At 34.4% G+C, this 16151-nt stretch overlaps 1 protein-coding gene across 4 annotated transcripts in view; it reads right to left on the bottom strand.

Annotated features, from left to right (window-relative positions):
* The window catches only part of LOC150083382 (tyrosine-protein kinase CSK-like), a 262341-nt gene that overhangs the window by 126130 nt on the left and 120060 nt on the right, over positions 1-16151 (bottom strand). For all 4 annotated transcript variants that reach the window (XM_090378006.1, XM_090378004.1, XM_090378007.1 and 1 more), the window contains exons 5-6: positions 13573-13792; positions 797-965 (exon numbers count right to left, since the gene is read on the bottom strand). In XM_090378006.1, the coding sequence (XP_090234132.1) occupies positions 797-965; positions 13573-13792 (389 nt within the window). The remainder of the gene's footprint in view (positions 1-796; positions 966-13572; positions 13793-16151) is intronic.

Genomic DNA, 16151 nt, shown 5'->3' with positions numbered 1-16151 from the left:
GCAAGTTGCAAATAAGCAACAAAAGGTGGCATTATAAGTCGTCATTGGGAGATTAGTGTACCTATTATCTTGCAACCCCTGCTGTCTTAGCACCTACTGCTCAAAATAAAAAAATAAAATAAAAGAAAAGGAAAAAAAAAAAAAAAAAGAGAAAGAACAAATGTTTTAGTGTGTTACGTCGATTGTTGTGTTCCATCACACCGCAAAAGGACAAATTTTGTTTCATTATTTGTCAGGGATGTCGGAATTTTTTTTTTATAGTAACTATATATTTTTTTTATAGAAACTATTTTTTTGTTTAGAAATCACGAAAATGATAGGCAAACACAAGAGTTGTGCTTTCAAATTAAACAAAAACTTGAAATTATTCAAAAGTTTGAAAACGGTGCATCTGTTAAATGTCTAAAGAACCATTATAATGTTGGTGACCAAACCATACACGACACTGCAAAAAATAAAGGGAAGTTATTCGATTTAAAATCAATATCATAAAAAATAAAGGGAAGCATTGTATTGGACACGCAAGTAGTACGTCTTAAGTTTTTTCATTTTTTTCCCCGTGTTTAACCGCAGGTAACTGAATCAGCAGATACGGGGGCACAATTGTATTTTGCAAAAGAAATATGCTATTGCAATCCAGATAAGGGGTATCCAGAAACTTTTGAGTAGTACCTCTCATATAGGTATTTGGCATTCCATTCCATACATTTTTAATAAAAATAAAGATTTCAATAATTCCTATAAAACAAATATGAGCTATTATGATCAATTATAAAAAATAGAATAGCTGCCTCACCTCCAAATTCTCCTTTTCCTAACACTTCGCCCAATTTTAAGTCTTGCATTTTTATTGCCCAGCCAGCTTCTTCAAATGCTTGAGAATCTATAGAAAATTCTAAACCACCCTTTTTAGGAACTGACTGCCGAAGACGTGTGCACAAACCATCTGCATCCTTCTGATAATGCTACAAGAAATGACAGTTAAAAATTATCAAATTCAATAATCTTAAAAGAACAATACTATTTAAAAAATTTTAAGTTTTTAAATAGTATAGTTCTTTTAAGATTACTGAATTTGATAAAAATCATATTCAATAATTTTAAAAGGCAAAGAGGATAATCACCAATTCCTATATTAATATTAACTATACTTGAATTCAACAAACATTTCACTAAAATTAATCATTATTAATTTTATAGCATGATATTTTGCTATTACAGGTGACCCCCACTTAACGCTGATAATTCGTTCCAGAAAAACAGAGCACTAAGCAAGCGCCGTATTCCCGTAATGTAACATATGTATTTATGAGTCCTGGTCTATACCACTGCGACTAACAAATAATAAACAGTAGTAGAAAGACGGCAAATGTCGATCAAAATATTTAATGTTAAAAATCTGTACATATAAAATATTCTCCATTACATACGTATATAATTATGTGGTAAATAACTACATTACATATCAAAATTAAACTTAAAATACCAATTGAAATCATGAATTTATGAATCCGATGGCCCTGAGCTGTCGAGTTTTCGTATCTTTGGTCAATTTTGGGTTTACTTTGACCCTCTTCCTAGTAAACTAAGAGGTGTTTTATTTTAAATTCCCCTGGAACTCTACTGGTCCATGCAGCACAACCTCAATCAGCCCAACATGATGCCAAGATCATTGACCACTCACATCAATACCATCAACGGTTGTGGCTTGAGTCACTTCATATATCCGGTTGCTATAGTGTTTTCAATCACAACAGAGGCGTGCGCATGCACCCAACCATAGAAGCAGTTGTCTTACAATGTGATAAGCACTGGCATATACCTCATGTGCACCTTATATTCGCAACAACAGGTACCTGATTCTGTCCAGTGAATGCCACTACATGCACCAACCTCATGCACACTGTTTGTCTGGCATGACCATGCCCGACACATTCTTGATTCCATATGTAACATATGTATTTTATAGCTGAGGAAGAGACCCATAATCTCGAAAGCATCTGTGCTCATTTTAGTATTATTCTCATTATTTTTGTATCCTACTTTTATTAGTTCTCAATAAACCTTTAGTTACTGTTTTCCAGACAGACAATATATTTCTCTATCAAGAGGATGAATACAGAAGAGCTGAAGATAAATAATATTATAAACTAATTTATTCTGGAGGTAGTAATAGCTTTTTAAATTTAGTCTGGAAGAAAGTTTAATTGGTTGGGAAGAATTTTTCTGTAGTGTTACACAAGCAAAATTTGGGATAGAAAGTTGGATGATGAAATCTATGTATTTATACAACCAAATTAAAAAACTGAAGGGGGGGGAGAGTGAAGATGAACTACAACAATTATTTAATACCGCAGAAAGAGCAGTAGAAACAAATGACTTGGTAAGAACAGTTGCATCTACAGAAATATTTCAGAAAAATTCAGAAAGGTAAACCTAACAATAATGGTAAATAGTTATTAGAATACTTTGATTTTTATGCAAGTCCTGCACTCTTGATTGCAAACACAGAGCAGCAAATTTACAAAGGAGCATAAGAAAGAAGGAAAGCCCAGTTATCTGGATGGCTCATTTTAGAAAGGACGTAGATCTGTTGGAATGAATGTAGAGAAGGGCAACGAAATTAGTGAGGGAGAACAAAAGAGTATGCTAAGCAAGAAAGGCTTCAGTTCTGCAAATTGCAGGGTCTGGAAACTAGGCACTTGCAAGGCAATACAATTGAAATATTTAGGGCTTTGAATGGATTGAGTAAATTAAATGCTGATGGAATCCTTCCTCTTGCTCAGACAACACATGCACGAGGGAATAAATTTTTAAATTGAGGAATGATGGTTGCAGAATGGTTACATGAAATACAATCCTAAAAAAGCAATTTGGATTAACCATGTTTTTCAATTATCAGGATTCAAGCTTTCCCCAATTACCACAGATAATTGGCAACCTACTTTCACTAAGTTCAATACCCTGGAACAGGAAATCTTATAATTAAGCTGATAAATACCAAGGTTCAGGAATGCAGTTGCTCTGTTATATTTATATAGTACACCGATTTATTAATTTTAGACTATACAGACCACATCACTCAGGATTAAGTTGTTAATATCATTACTCCATTTTTGGAGTAATGATAAAACTCCTCCACATCTTTGGCTTCAACCTCCAACTGAAGTAGCTCTGCAACCTTTACAATCTTATCTGTAACCGCTTCATAGATGTCTTTTTCAAATCCTTCAAAGCATTTTACGTGCCGTGGGCATATTTTCTTCCATGTGCCATTTAAACAACTTTTAGTAATTTTCGCCCAAGCCTTATTAATGTTTAAGATGGGCATGGTAAATATTGTAAGATTTCCAAAAGTCTCTTAACGTAAAATTTTTCTCACCATCTACTGCAGACAATACCTGGGCAAATGTGCATAAATAGTATGCTTTTAAATTCGAAATAACATCCTGATCCATAGGTTGGATGAGTGAAGTTGTGCTTGGTGGTAGAAATATATGACTCTCACATTCGAATTGAAATCATCTAGATATGTAGGATGTCCAGAAGCATTATCTAATAGAAACAAAATCTTGAAAGGACCATCGTTGTCTTTACAATATTTTTCAACCTCGGGAATGAAGCAGCATTTAAACCAATCCTCAAAGAGAGATATTGTTATCCATGCTCTCTGTTTCAATCGGAATTGCACGGGTAGGATGGCTTTATTGATGCCTTTAAATGCATGAGGATTTCCAGAATGGTACACAAGCAGTGGTTTTAATCTGTAATCTCCCACTGCATTAGCCCCAAGCAAGAGCATGCTGTTTTTTGTTCACTGTTGATCTTAAGTGCATTGATCCTTTGACATGTTCTTTTATATGTGCACTGTCCTTTAAAATAATGTTCACTGTTGAAGCAGGGAAACCTAATTCCCCTTACAATAGATGACAAACTCTGTCCTGCTTCGTACTTCTTAATCAATTTTGTTTCGTTTCCTGGCACTGCCAGCACTTGCACTTTTCGTTGGTCACTTTCCCTTCATCATTGTAATATGTAAATAGGAATGAAGAGAAGTTTCTGAAAATTTGTTTTTTATATGATTGAAGATTTCAGTGAAGGGGAACACATTTCACCGTAATAGCATAAAAACCCACACAATTGCAGTTATCGGTATTATCGCAAATGCAATAAGATTGAATTTTCTACCCATTTATAATTAGATGCATGAATAGAAAAGCCCAATACCACAGAAAGTGCAAATTGTTTTATGGTAGTGACCTCCAGAAACGTGCTTTATGGAAATATCACAAAGGCGTTCAAAATTGATTCTTATAACATATGACAACGATGAAAGGGTAGTGCAATTTCCATTATAAATATGACCTTTTAGAGAGATAAATAGCTCAGTAATATAGAGAATTTTTCAATTTACAAGGACTTGGAAGGAATTACAAAAAAAAAAAAAAAAACAAAAAAAAAAAAAAAGTGTTATTGGGTTCACATTACGATATTTTCACAATACCTCCATTTATTCCTATGGGATGCAAAATACGTTTCCACAATTTTTTTAAGTTTGCACGGCCAGGAAAAAACTTACGTAAAGTCGAATTTCCGTAAGTCGAGTATTACTCAAGTCGGGGAGCTCCTGTAGTTTAGCAGGTACTACTATACCTTCAGATTGTTCAGTTTGTAATCATTACGAATTTGGACATCACACTACATGAGAGCAGCACCTTAAAATATGCAGCACAAAAACATCACATTGCTTTCTTAAAACAGTACCTAAATTTTAATATCATCTCTTAGTATTTGGCAAACTTCACCTAGTTTTCTCGGTCTATCGTAAAATTGGCATTAAAAATGTTACATTCAAGAAAATATTCTTACTAATGCAGATTAAAGACATGAGAAATAAACTTGGAAGGTTTCTTTCACCCACAGTTCTTTCTACATATTCAGTGGTTACTTTTGCCCCATTTAAAGCTCTTACCAACAAGTATAATGAAAAGCTAAATGTGTCAAGGTCAGATTTTATTACTATAGCTAAACTTAAAGACAAAAGTTACACCTATGATGTCCCCTTCTTGCTTGGAAAGATTGAAATCCACAAAGTAGGATATCCAATTATACAATGTCATGTATCAAGACTCAGCATTGACTCTCTTAGCTACATTTATATATTGTATCATTTGTCTGTACAAACCGTTTCCAGTTTTACAATCAAAAATGGTTCTTTATTTGCAAGCCACTATAATGAGTATAGTTTAAAGAATCATGAAAAACTTTTTTTTTCACCAAATATCATTTCCTTATATACAAAAATGTTAATGTTCCTTATGCTATAGACATTAAACAAATTTCTTCGTGGCAACAGGCATTTATAGATTCAAATGAAGATTTCGTCCACCACTCAAATGTCATTTTCTTAACATCAGGAAACTAATAGAGGCCAATTACATTGCCTTTAAAGGTAGCACACACGTAAACAAAATTTATAAATAAATTAAATTTTGTTTATGCATAAATAAAATTTGTAAATATCAGCAGGTTTATCACAGGAATTAACCCTCTCTCTCTCTCTCTCCCCCCTACTTTGTAAATCAAATCGCCTACTTCAGACAGTTTATTGATGATACAATTTGCATCAACTAAAGAAACATTCGCTGAATAAGGAGTATTTTAACAAAATGCACCAACAACAAATGCAAAATGGAGGGGCTAGCCAACAATACTCTTGATTTCGTTACAATCTTAACAGGTAATTTCAGTTATAGTTACCATTTCAACAGCTATTTCCCTATACGACAAAGTTTTCCAAAGCAAAAAAAAACATCTACAACCTATACAAGGCAGCTGTACGATGCAACCAAATATTGTACCTTGCAAGAAGAGTTACTATGATATTAATTGGTTAATGGCAAGATTTATTAATTATGATTACCCCTTTTCTCTTATAAATAGTATTAACAGCACAGTTCTTGAATGCAATATTGCCAAATCTTGATCTGCTATATCATTTTTAAAAAATAGAATATGTGTATTATTTCCCATACATTGCGCCTTGGCAATCAAACTACTTTTTCGATATAACAACTTTGTCAGTCTTTAGAATTGTCTCAAAATTGGGTAAATGCTTTTCCACTGATTTATCCTAGGAGAAAAATTATGCTGTATTAAATAAACAATGTCTCCTATAACAGTGTGTGCACAGTGTGACTCATCATATCAAGGCTCCACCCACTGAACCTTATTTGACTGAGCCACTTCAGAAAAAATTTGCCAGTGCTAAACATGTCGGGGCATCCAGGTGATCCGATAATACTTTGATGATATTAGTTTTAAATTACTGCAAACCATTAATCTTCTGAAACATTACATGAGATTTGAGAATTGGAGATTTCAAATTGTGACTCATGCCTCATGTTCTAGATAGATGTGAGCTTCAGGCTCACGAATTTGTTACGAAATCTAACCCACCTCGCACCAATCAATTTATCTCTACCGCCTACATGCCCTATTAACCGGGCGTATCGGAATGTCTTGTTAGGATTTTGTGTCTCCATCATATATGTGTGCAACTTCCGGGGAGGAAATTACAATCCATTATTTCTAAGGTGAAAACACCTGTTCCTCCTTTCCTATGGAGTGGTTATGTATACTGTATTACGCGTCCGGATTGTGGGGAGTGTTATGTAGGTGAGTCTGGTAGAAGATTGAAAGATCGGATTTCTGAGCATGAGGTGGCTCTGCGAAGCGCTAATTTTGAATGCTCCGCAGTCGCCGAACATTATTGGGTTGAGCAGCACAATCTTGATCCCCAATGGGATATTGAAATCATCGACTATTCATGTGATTACCGCCAGTGCTCATGGCTTGAAGCACTACACACAGCCCCCAATAACAGTACTATGAATCGGACGAGGGGAGTACATTTACACCCTATTATAGAATGTACTGTATTGCAGCGCGATGAGCGCTGGCGATCATCACGAGTACGTAATTCTGCTTTACCGACACCAGACTCATGATACATGATCATGCCCAGCTGACTTGTGCTATTGTAACCATTAATATATACTGAAGTACACCAGTCACAGACTAGCTGATGGAGAGTCACTTCGCTTCGAAAGCTACTATATATTTTAACGCTTTTATTATATATATTTTGACTCTTATCTTATTGTATTTTAACTCTTTTATTTGATTTCTGATTTATCTTATTGTATTTTAACTCTTTTATTTTATTTCTGATTTAACTTATGTATATATTATATTTTTTATTTTAATAAATTTATTTTAACCAGTTAGTCGGTCATCGCAAGAAACTTTGATGATATAATGCAACCTGACGCACAAGGCCTGTTTTCTAATTACACAAGAGTCTGCCAAAATTCTGTTAATATCCCTCAGCCAATTATCATATCTGACCCATGGAACTTATCAAAAATATGTTGACATTTAACACCCACTTCCCATAGTGAATAAATGGAGGTATCCACTGGTACATTATACAACTGCTCCCTGAAATTTCTCATTTGTTTATGTATCCCTGCTTTGATAAACAGTTTTTGAAAAGCATAATCAAGCTTTGGAAAAGGTTCTTATGCATTTATTTATAATGTTACTTAAAAAAAAAAAAAAAAAAAAATCATTAAAGTTGTGAAGTTATCCGATTATACGAAAACTGCAGCTTATTTCTTGACAAATAATGTGCACATAATGATAGTTACTTGGTGTCATAGTAAAATGTTAAACTAAAGTTTCCATGTGCTTCGGGTGGCGAAAGAAGTGTTCAGAGTAGTAAAAAATATATATATCCAATCAAAGGCAAGTAAGAAAACTTAAGATAGCATGGGCACACAAAAAGGATGGGTGAAGGGAGAGTGATTAAATAGATATTTGAAGCAATGTCAATAGTAGGTAATGGGCCAAGAGGTAGGTTGATTGATGATGTCAAGCAAGCACCAGAAAAGTGAGCTTACTTAAGTCAGAGCTGATGATCTAACAGGAAATGGGGCAGCATGGAGGAAAATAGTGAATGGAAGGCTTATAGTCCAAATGAACTAATCTGAACTGTCAGTATGGGGACAATATAGGGAGGTCGAGTAACAACTTCAAATCCCAATGATGAAATTCTTGTCAATATTTCACAGCTGTAGCTAGATCACACATTGCATTGAAGCAACACTGCTGCATTGTACTGTTTTTTTTTTTTTAAACTTTTCCAAATATACCAGAATGGACTGATTTTGATTCCTTTTCCAAACATTTGTATGAATAACACCAACAGAGTCCCAAAAAACAGTCAATATCACTTTGCTGGCTGAGAGATGTTTTATATCAAAATTCCTTGGATTACTTCTTTTCATACCTGCACTATTATTCATTATAGTAAACTCTGTAAAATCTAGCACTTTCCAGCACAATCTGGAATTATTAAGAAAGTAATCTGTCATTCATATTAATGATTGCATTTGTATATAAGAATCTATACAAAAAAAAAAAAAAAAAGCAGCATTTCTTTCTTTATAAGACTCTTGCAGGACTATTTTGTTCTTTAATCTGTTTCTGCAGCCAGCAGGATTTAAACTGCATAGATAATCCAATGGTTTTAATTCTCACAGCAGAACAAATTTGCCTTTGCAACAGTTTCTGCTAATATTGCACTACAAATGGCCTAGCTTAAAGGTTTAATTGGCCATTCATTTAAAAGATGAGACTGCTACAACAGCTCGTTTCTGGTCACTGAGTTGTTTGATATGAGCTGCCACACAGTATGTGAAATCAGTTTTAAAAGATTTAATATAGCTAAATCTAACTGGTGAAAAGTGCAATACCAGAGCAATTCATTACAAAGGTAAGTTTGTTCTTCTCTGAGAATTAAGACCATTGTATTATCCTGTTTAAATCCTGCTTCCTACAAAAACAGGTGAAAGGACAAGATAGTTATTGTAAATGTTTACAGATGAAAATAGAATAATCACCAGCTCAGAATAATCACCTGTGAGGGCATAAATTCAAATTGAGGAAAGACAGATGTAGGATAGACGTGCGGAAATTTGCCTTTAGCCAGCGGGTGGTTGGTTGGTGGAACAGACTTCCATCCCTTGTCGTGGAGGTTGATGGCCTAAATAAGTTTAAGGCTCAGCTGGGCAGGTATTTTGAACGAACAGAGGGGTGAAGTGGAAGTGGGTTTTTTTTTTTTTTTTTTGGCTGATGCTGCATAAGCTTGCTTTCTTGCATCAAATGCCTCTACTAATGCTAATGCTAAATAAGTCAGCTGTGTTTAATATTTATTGAAAGGTGCTCCTCTAATTCAACTGGAAAATTTTAAAGTCCAGCAACTCTCAATCCACAAGGGTGCTGGATTTCAAAAAGTTTATTTACTGTATTAAAATAATTAAAATTCAAACAGCAACAACACTTAAATTCACAAAAAAAAGAAGGTGCTTTGAAGTTTTTGAAACTGCTTTTATAGTTTAAATTTAATTTTATTCATTTTATTCTTTCATATTACAAGGAGAAATAAAAATTTAGCCCTAATGTAGACACAAAAGTGCAGACAGCTCTCAGGTATTGAAGCACTTACTAGATTCAATTGAATCTGGCCACTCTGCTGAACTTTTATTACTTATCAAGCACAACTGAGGGAGGAATTAGTTCAGTGAAGAAAACTGAAATAAGCAATTAAAGTGCCTGAAGAATAAGAAATTAAGACTAACAAATCTGCAGGTAAATCTGAAGGTCAGCTCATCGCATAAGCCTCTATTAAAACTGATAAGTGTTTAAAAAACAGTTTTCTATTGTTCATAAAATTAAAAAAAAAAAAATCATGCTGCAACTGGCAACACATTCAAGTTCACGTGTCAACAAAACTGCCATTTTCAATGACAGTTTAACCTTTGAGCAAGCATGTTGGGCATACAGCATTAACCAACATAGAAAAACTTGAAAATTTCAGTATTCCTCAAATACTGAAATGATAAGAGCCCCCAGTTTGTTTACTATTTTTTACTGGAGAAGTATAGTCATAAATTCTTTAAGGCTCTGTTTTGGTGTGAAAATTCAGACTTAAATAAGAGCATTAAATTTTACATAAAATGTCAAGAGAATTTTTTAAAGTTTTCTATTTTCAGCTATTTCTACCCTTTTATCCCAAAAAAAAAAAAAAAAAAAAACACCTGATTGGTGAATACTGTACATAAATGTACCACCTACTACAAATTTATTGTCCACAAAAAGGGCATATAAGTTGCAGCAGCATGATTAACCCTTTTGTGTGTATACATATAAGGGTTAATCATACTAAGGACCATTATTAAACAAAGAAGTTTCTTTCAAGTAAAGCTTGTACACTAAATCTGATTGTCCATTAAACTCAAAAGAAATACATATATTCAAAGTTACTAGAATGTTATGGAAAAGTGCATGAAAAAAAGTACTAGAAACTAAAAACATTAAATATTGTAATATGTATTTGACCACACTTGCCAATTATGAAACAAATACATAAATTTCTATTTATTCTTGTGCTGGCCAAGACAAGAGTTCTCTCTCTCTCACACACACAGTAAAATAAATGTTTAATAGTAAAAATAAATAAAGAAATTTTTTTTTCACATTGCTTCTTTCTATGTACAATGGTGGACGAAAAAAAAAAAAACATTTGTAGTGAAATGTATAAAATATTGTTTGATTACAGTCACTTTGTTGCAAAGCAAAGGTATTACATCAGATAACGCATATATTGCATCAGGCAGTAATTGCAAGGTACTGCATCAGCTGTTTCTATAAATACGGGGTTGGAAGGGTATACACACTCATTAGTATCCTGTTTTGCAGAGGTGTAAGCATGGCTCCATATGTTCAGTTGACACCAAGAAAAAAAAAAGTGTAGCTGTTGCTCTGTCCCAGGAAGGGCTTTCTACGCATGCTATTGCTGATAAAATAGGCTGTTACCAGTCAACTGTATCCCTGGAGCTGAAATTAAAGTGTGCAGCACCAGAAAATCCTGGTTGTCCTTAATTCCATGTGAATATATATATATATATATATATATATATATATATATATATATATATACATACAGTGGTGGACAAAAAAACTTCATCACTTGTGAATTTTGCAAATAATGATGTTTTGCACTGCATTGTGGGTTGCAGAAATGTTCAAAATTCATTTGTTAGATGGGGTATATATCTTTGTAAATGAAATCCAATAAAAAGACTACCTGATACACCTAATTGCCATAAATATTTTCCCAAAGGGTAAAATGCGTAATTAATGGAAATATGAGAAATCATGACAACAAAACAAACATTTTATTGCATTTACACGTACAAACTGAAATGACAAGCTAACATAATAGTATTTTGTACTGTAAATCAGCAAAATAAGTCTGCAATATTTTGTTGTTCTTCCTCGAGCTGCAATTAACAATCGGGCATAGAGTTAATCAACTTTTGGATATACAGCTGCCTAATTTCATGGTACCACACCCCGACAATACTCTGCTGCAGCTGAATCATAAGAGAGTGACTACACCTTCCCAAGATCAATATTTGAAATGGCTATGCCTTCGTAATTGTCATGCTAGTGCTCCTGATCTAAAACTGGACTTTGAGATGACCTCTGGTGTTGAAATAAGTGCACGAACTATCCAAAGACAGCTTTCAGAATGTTGTCTGCATGCCTATCGGCCCAAGAAGAAGCCTTTGTTGACCCAACAAATAAGGAAGAAGCAACTTGCTTGGACTAAAACACGTTACATGGACAAAGGAGCAATGGGACACCGTTATCTTTTCTGATGAATCGAAATTCAATCTGCATGGCTTGGATGGGATTTGTACACATGTCAGAAGATGAAAAGTGGAGGTATACCATCCTGACTGCATAACACTGTAAAGTTCCTCACCATTCAGATGGTCGGAGGATGCAAAACAAGCAAGGGGTGGGGAAAATTAAGTTTATTAATGGAACGGTGAATGCAGAAACCTACACTGCTATCTTGGAGGAGTGCCTGAAACCAGTTATTAGGGATCACCACACAGATCACCCAAAAGTGCATTTTTCAACAGGACTCGGCACCTTGCCACACAGAAAAATTGGTAAGTTTTATGCTATTTAGATTTAATGAGTTTGTCTTCTTGTCTCACAAGGCTTAAAACATACACCAATGTTTTCCCTCGTTTTTTTTTCCCTTAAGGTGCAGTCATACCTCAGAAATGCTGACATTACAGTGTTGGACTGGCCTAAGAACAGTCCAGATTTGAACCCTATTGAAAATTGCTGGTAATGTCGTCTAAAATTGCTCAGAAGAAGCCAACAAATAAGATTCAGCTACAGGAAAGGAATTGTAAGGGTGTGGTACCATAAAATTGGGCAACCATATATCCAGAAGTTGATTAACTCTATGCCAGATTAATTGCAGCTCAAGGAGGAACAACAAAATATTGCAGACTTATTTTGCTGATTTACAGTACACAATACTATTACGTTAACTTGTCATTTCAGTTTTTACATGTAAATGCAATAAAATGTTTGTTTTATTGTCATGATTGCCATTTGCATGATTTCTCATATTTCCATTAATTATGCATTTTACCCTTTGGGAAGATATTTATGGCAATTAGGTGTATCAGCTGGAGTCTTTTTATTGGATTTCATTCACAGAGATATATATCCCATCTAACAAATGAATTTTGAACATTTTTGCAAACCACAATGCAATGCAAAACACATCATTATTGGCAAAATTCACAAGTGATGAAGTTTTTTTGTCCACCACTGTATGTATATATATATTCACATGGAATTAAGGACAACCAGGATTTTCTAGTTCTACAGTACACAATGAGCTACACAACTGTTGTGGCAACATATGAATTTGGACCCAAAACTTCCTTACATGTGGCTATGCATGCTAACCACTGACTTATGGTTAACAAACAATAGAGTAGCTTGAAATTTTTCTGCATTGTACACTGGCAGTGGAAGCTTACTGATTGGAGCTTATTTAATTCCGAAGAATTCTCAAGTACCCTTGCTGTAAGTTCAGATGATGCCCTACAGATGTCTGACATGTTCAGCAGGCTGATGAAGGGTGATGAGGAAAATGTGTGTATCATTGCATTCTCTATGAAGTGACTCTTGTAAAGGGTCAGGCCACATGAATTTTGTTTTTCTAAGTTTCTTCATAATAGCAAGAACTGTTAATATGACTTGGGTTATGACATTTCAAGAAGTTACTGCAATTGTCATAAAAGAGAACAAAACTGCTCATTATATATGTATTAATAAACGAAAGCAAGGACAGCATCAGATGAGAGTTAAATTTGCTTTAACTGATTATCAGAGTGAGGCAGTTACATCATCAGGACCCAGATGGATAGTAAGCCTGATTCAGTGTATGATGTCTGTTATTTCCAACATCTTTTAAATCAAAAGTTTACTGCAAATTTGAAAATAACAATTTAAAATTACAAAATAAGCTTTTACTTCAGTGTGATTTACTTTTATTTAAATAGGATAACTGCTGCTATTGTGCACAAATTAAATTAAATATCACTATAACATCAATAGTAAACTTACCTCTACTAGCTGAGATAGGTTTTCAAAGAACTCTTCTTCATCAATAGTAAGTTTATTATCTTTATAAATGACTCTATAATGCTCTACTTTGTTCTTATAGCACACACACAGTGTGTAATCCCCTGGAAAATTGGTGCTTTCCCGAACTAAGAACAAACCATCTTCCCGGGGCTGGAGAAGGGCTTCTGCTTCATCTCTAGTAATTTTACCATGAAACCATCTGTGGAAATATGTATATTTTTAATCTAAACAGAAGATTCGTGTTTACAGATCTACTCTTTTAATAAAAAGAACTATAAATGAAGTTTAAAAAAAAACTTATAACATTAAATCACATAGAAAAATTCACAATACACACTGCAGAACTGCTGTTATCAAATTTTCTTATTTCAAACTTGGATTGAAATAAAAATACCCTACTCCCAGATATAATTCAGTACCCCCTCAAAAACACTATAAATTATTTTATTTAGATCAACATTGTGTACATAAAAGTTATTAGGAACAACATAAAACATGTTTTACATTTTCCGAACATGAGTCTAAAAAGACAAGAGTTATTCTAAAAAAAAAAGAAAGGTAAGAATTATTCTCAACCCCATTTCAACCAGAGAGAATTCATATCAGAATGAAAATAAACTTTTTTTTTTTTTTTTTTAGTTAAAAGACCTTTCTGTATCCCCCAGAATTATGTGTACCTTACAGAATGAAAACTCTCTATACATTAAGAAAGTTTTCCTCCCAGTGATATTTATTTGAACCAATGGGAGAAGAGAGCGAGGCAATTACTCCACTACAAATGCAATTAATTATTGACAATTGCCTCCATAACATTCACCAACCTTGTGTATGTGCTTCGCTGTCTAACATTTGATGTTCCATTGTAACATTTTTTGTACATTAGTCAACATTGTATATTTGTAAATAGTTTAGTCCATTTGTAAATATTTTAAACGTTTGTTATAGTTCGTAAATATTTTAGTACTGCTCTTTCGGATGCAACAATATTCCTCATGCATTATGGAAACCCGAACCAAAAGGCCTTTTCTTAAGTGACCTAGTGAAGTGAATGCAGGTAAATAATTAAATAGTGATATTTATTCAACCTTGAAAATGCCACGCACTACAAATGCACAGGTCATTTCCTGATTAGAGTTCGATCACAGTGACATATTGTTTTTTTTTTGTCTGGTGGCACAAGGGGTCTTCCCCAACTCCACGTTTTTACATATCATACAATACTCTACATAAGGCCAGAGTGTGTGTGTTTTGTCAAGCATTAGTGTGTGTTGTGTTGTTTCCTCTGGCCATTTAGTCCGGGATGGTGCTGTCGAGAGCCACTAACTATCCCAGTTACAGTCATTGTCACGGGGAAGCAGGCCAGGACACATTAGGATAGAAGAAAGCTCTGGCAGGGTGAACCCTGGAGTAGCCTAGGCATCCAAGGAGAGCCCCCCTCCTCCGCAAAAAAAAAAAAAAAAAGAAAAAGAAAAAAAAAAGTTTATTGTAAAGGAGATAGGAAGAGGGTGGGATAAAAGGAGTAGAGAACAGAGGAGGCAGTGTTGAGAAATTCGCCTGATGTAAAAGGGGAGACAGTAAGGGGACCCCTGATACAGGATGCCCATAGTGGTCCAGAGGGTGAGTTGAAATTGAGTGGTAGGGTGGGCGAAGGAGACTCAACCACCACAGGTGGTAGGAATAAAACAACATAGGGAAAGATTCCCATGGTGAAGCATGCTTTTTGCAGCTCTGTCTGGCATTGGCCTGAGGGTTACCCTAATGGCCAGTGTTAGCATCCCACACCATGCCAGATAAGAAAAGCTACAGCATGGTGTCAGCTTGGATAACCATGAGGCCCCTGAGGGCCTGCACAGCCATCAGTCTATCCAGTGAAGAGGTTAAGATAGAACATGCAATTAATAACTTTCATTCACTCATCATTCACACAATATTACTTTTTATAGTTTCTTCTTACACTTTCTATTTTCTTTTATATATCGATCAGTGCGTTTCAACAGGTGTGTCTTTTACGTAGAAATGATTTGACTTACTCCATCATACATCTATATATTATGTAGAAAAGCATGAGTGGGGGTTGGCGAGCAAAGCAAGCAAAGCTCCCTAGTTTACATTAAAAATGTTTCAGTTTTGAAAATCAAACATTGTTTATTCTTATAAGAGTTCTCAATATAGTGAAAGCTCCATTTCAGATACCATGTGATATTCTCATTCTCACACCAATTTTTACATGAAACTAAATTTTCAATGTTTACATGAAACAAAATCAACTACTACCAAGCTTGCAGTACAGAAATGATGTCTAATCAGAGGTTTGATTATTCCTCAAAAAAATTTATCTTGACAAGGAAATTTTTGTAAGGGAATGATGCCCTTCATTTCAAGCAATCATTACCTTTTAGTGAATATGGCAGTTTTACTGCTAAGTGAAAGAAAATTGATTAGAAACATCAATAAGTAGTTGACTGGATGCACTGCAACAAATTTTTTTAAAAAATCAGTTTCTTATGCTATAAACATATGTGATTTTTATAGTACAGGAATACCTCGCATAACGCAGT

Source organism: Mastigoproctus giganteus, chromosome 7, assembly GCF_048544385.1.
Source record: "Mastigoproctus giganteus isolate SK-2022 chromosome 7, ASM4854438v1, whole genome shotgun sequence".
Lineage (NCBI taxonomy): Eukaryota > Metazoa > Arthropoda > Arachnida > Uropygi > Thelyphonidae > Mastigoproctus > Mastigoproctus giganteus.
This window is presented reverse-complemented; position numbering and strand designations above follow the sequence as displayed.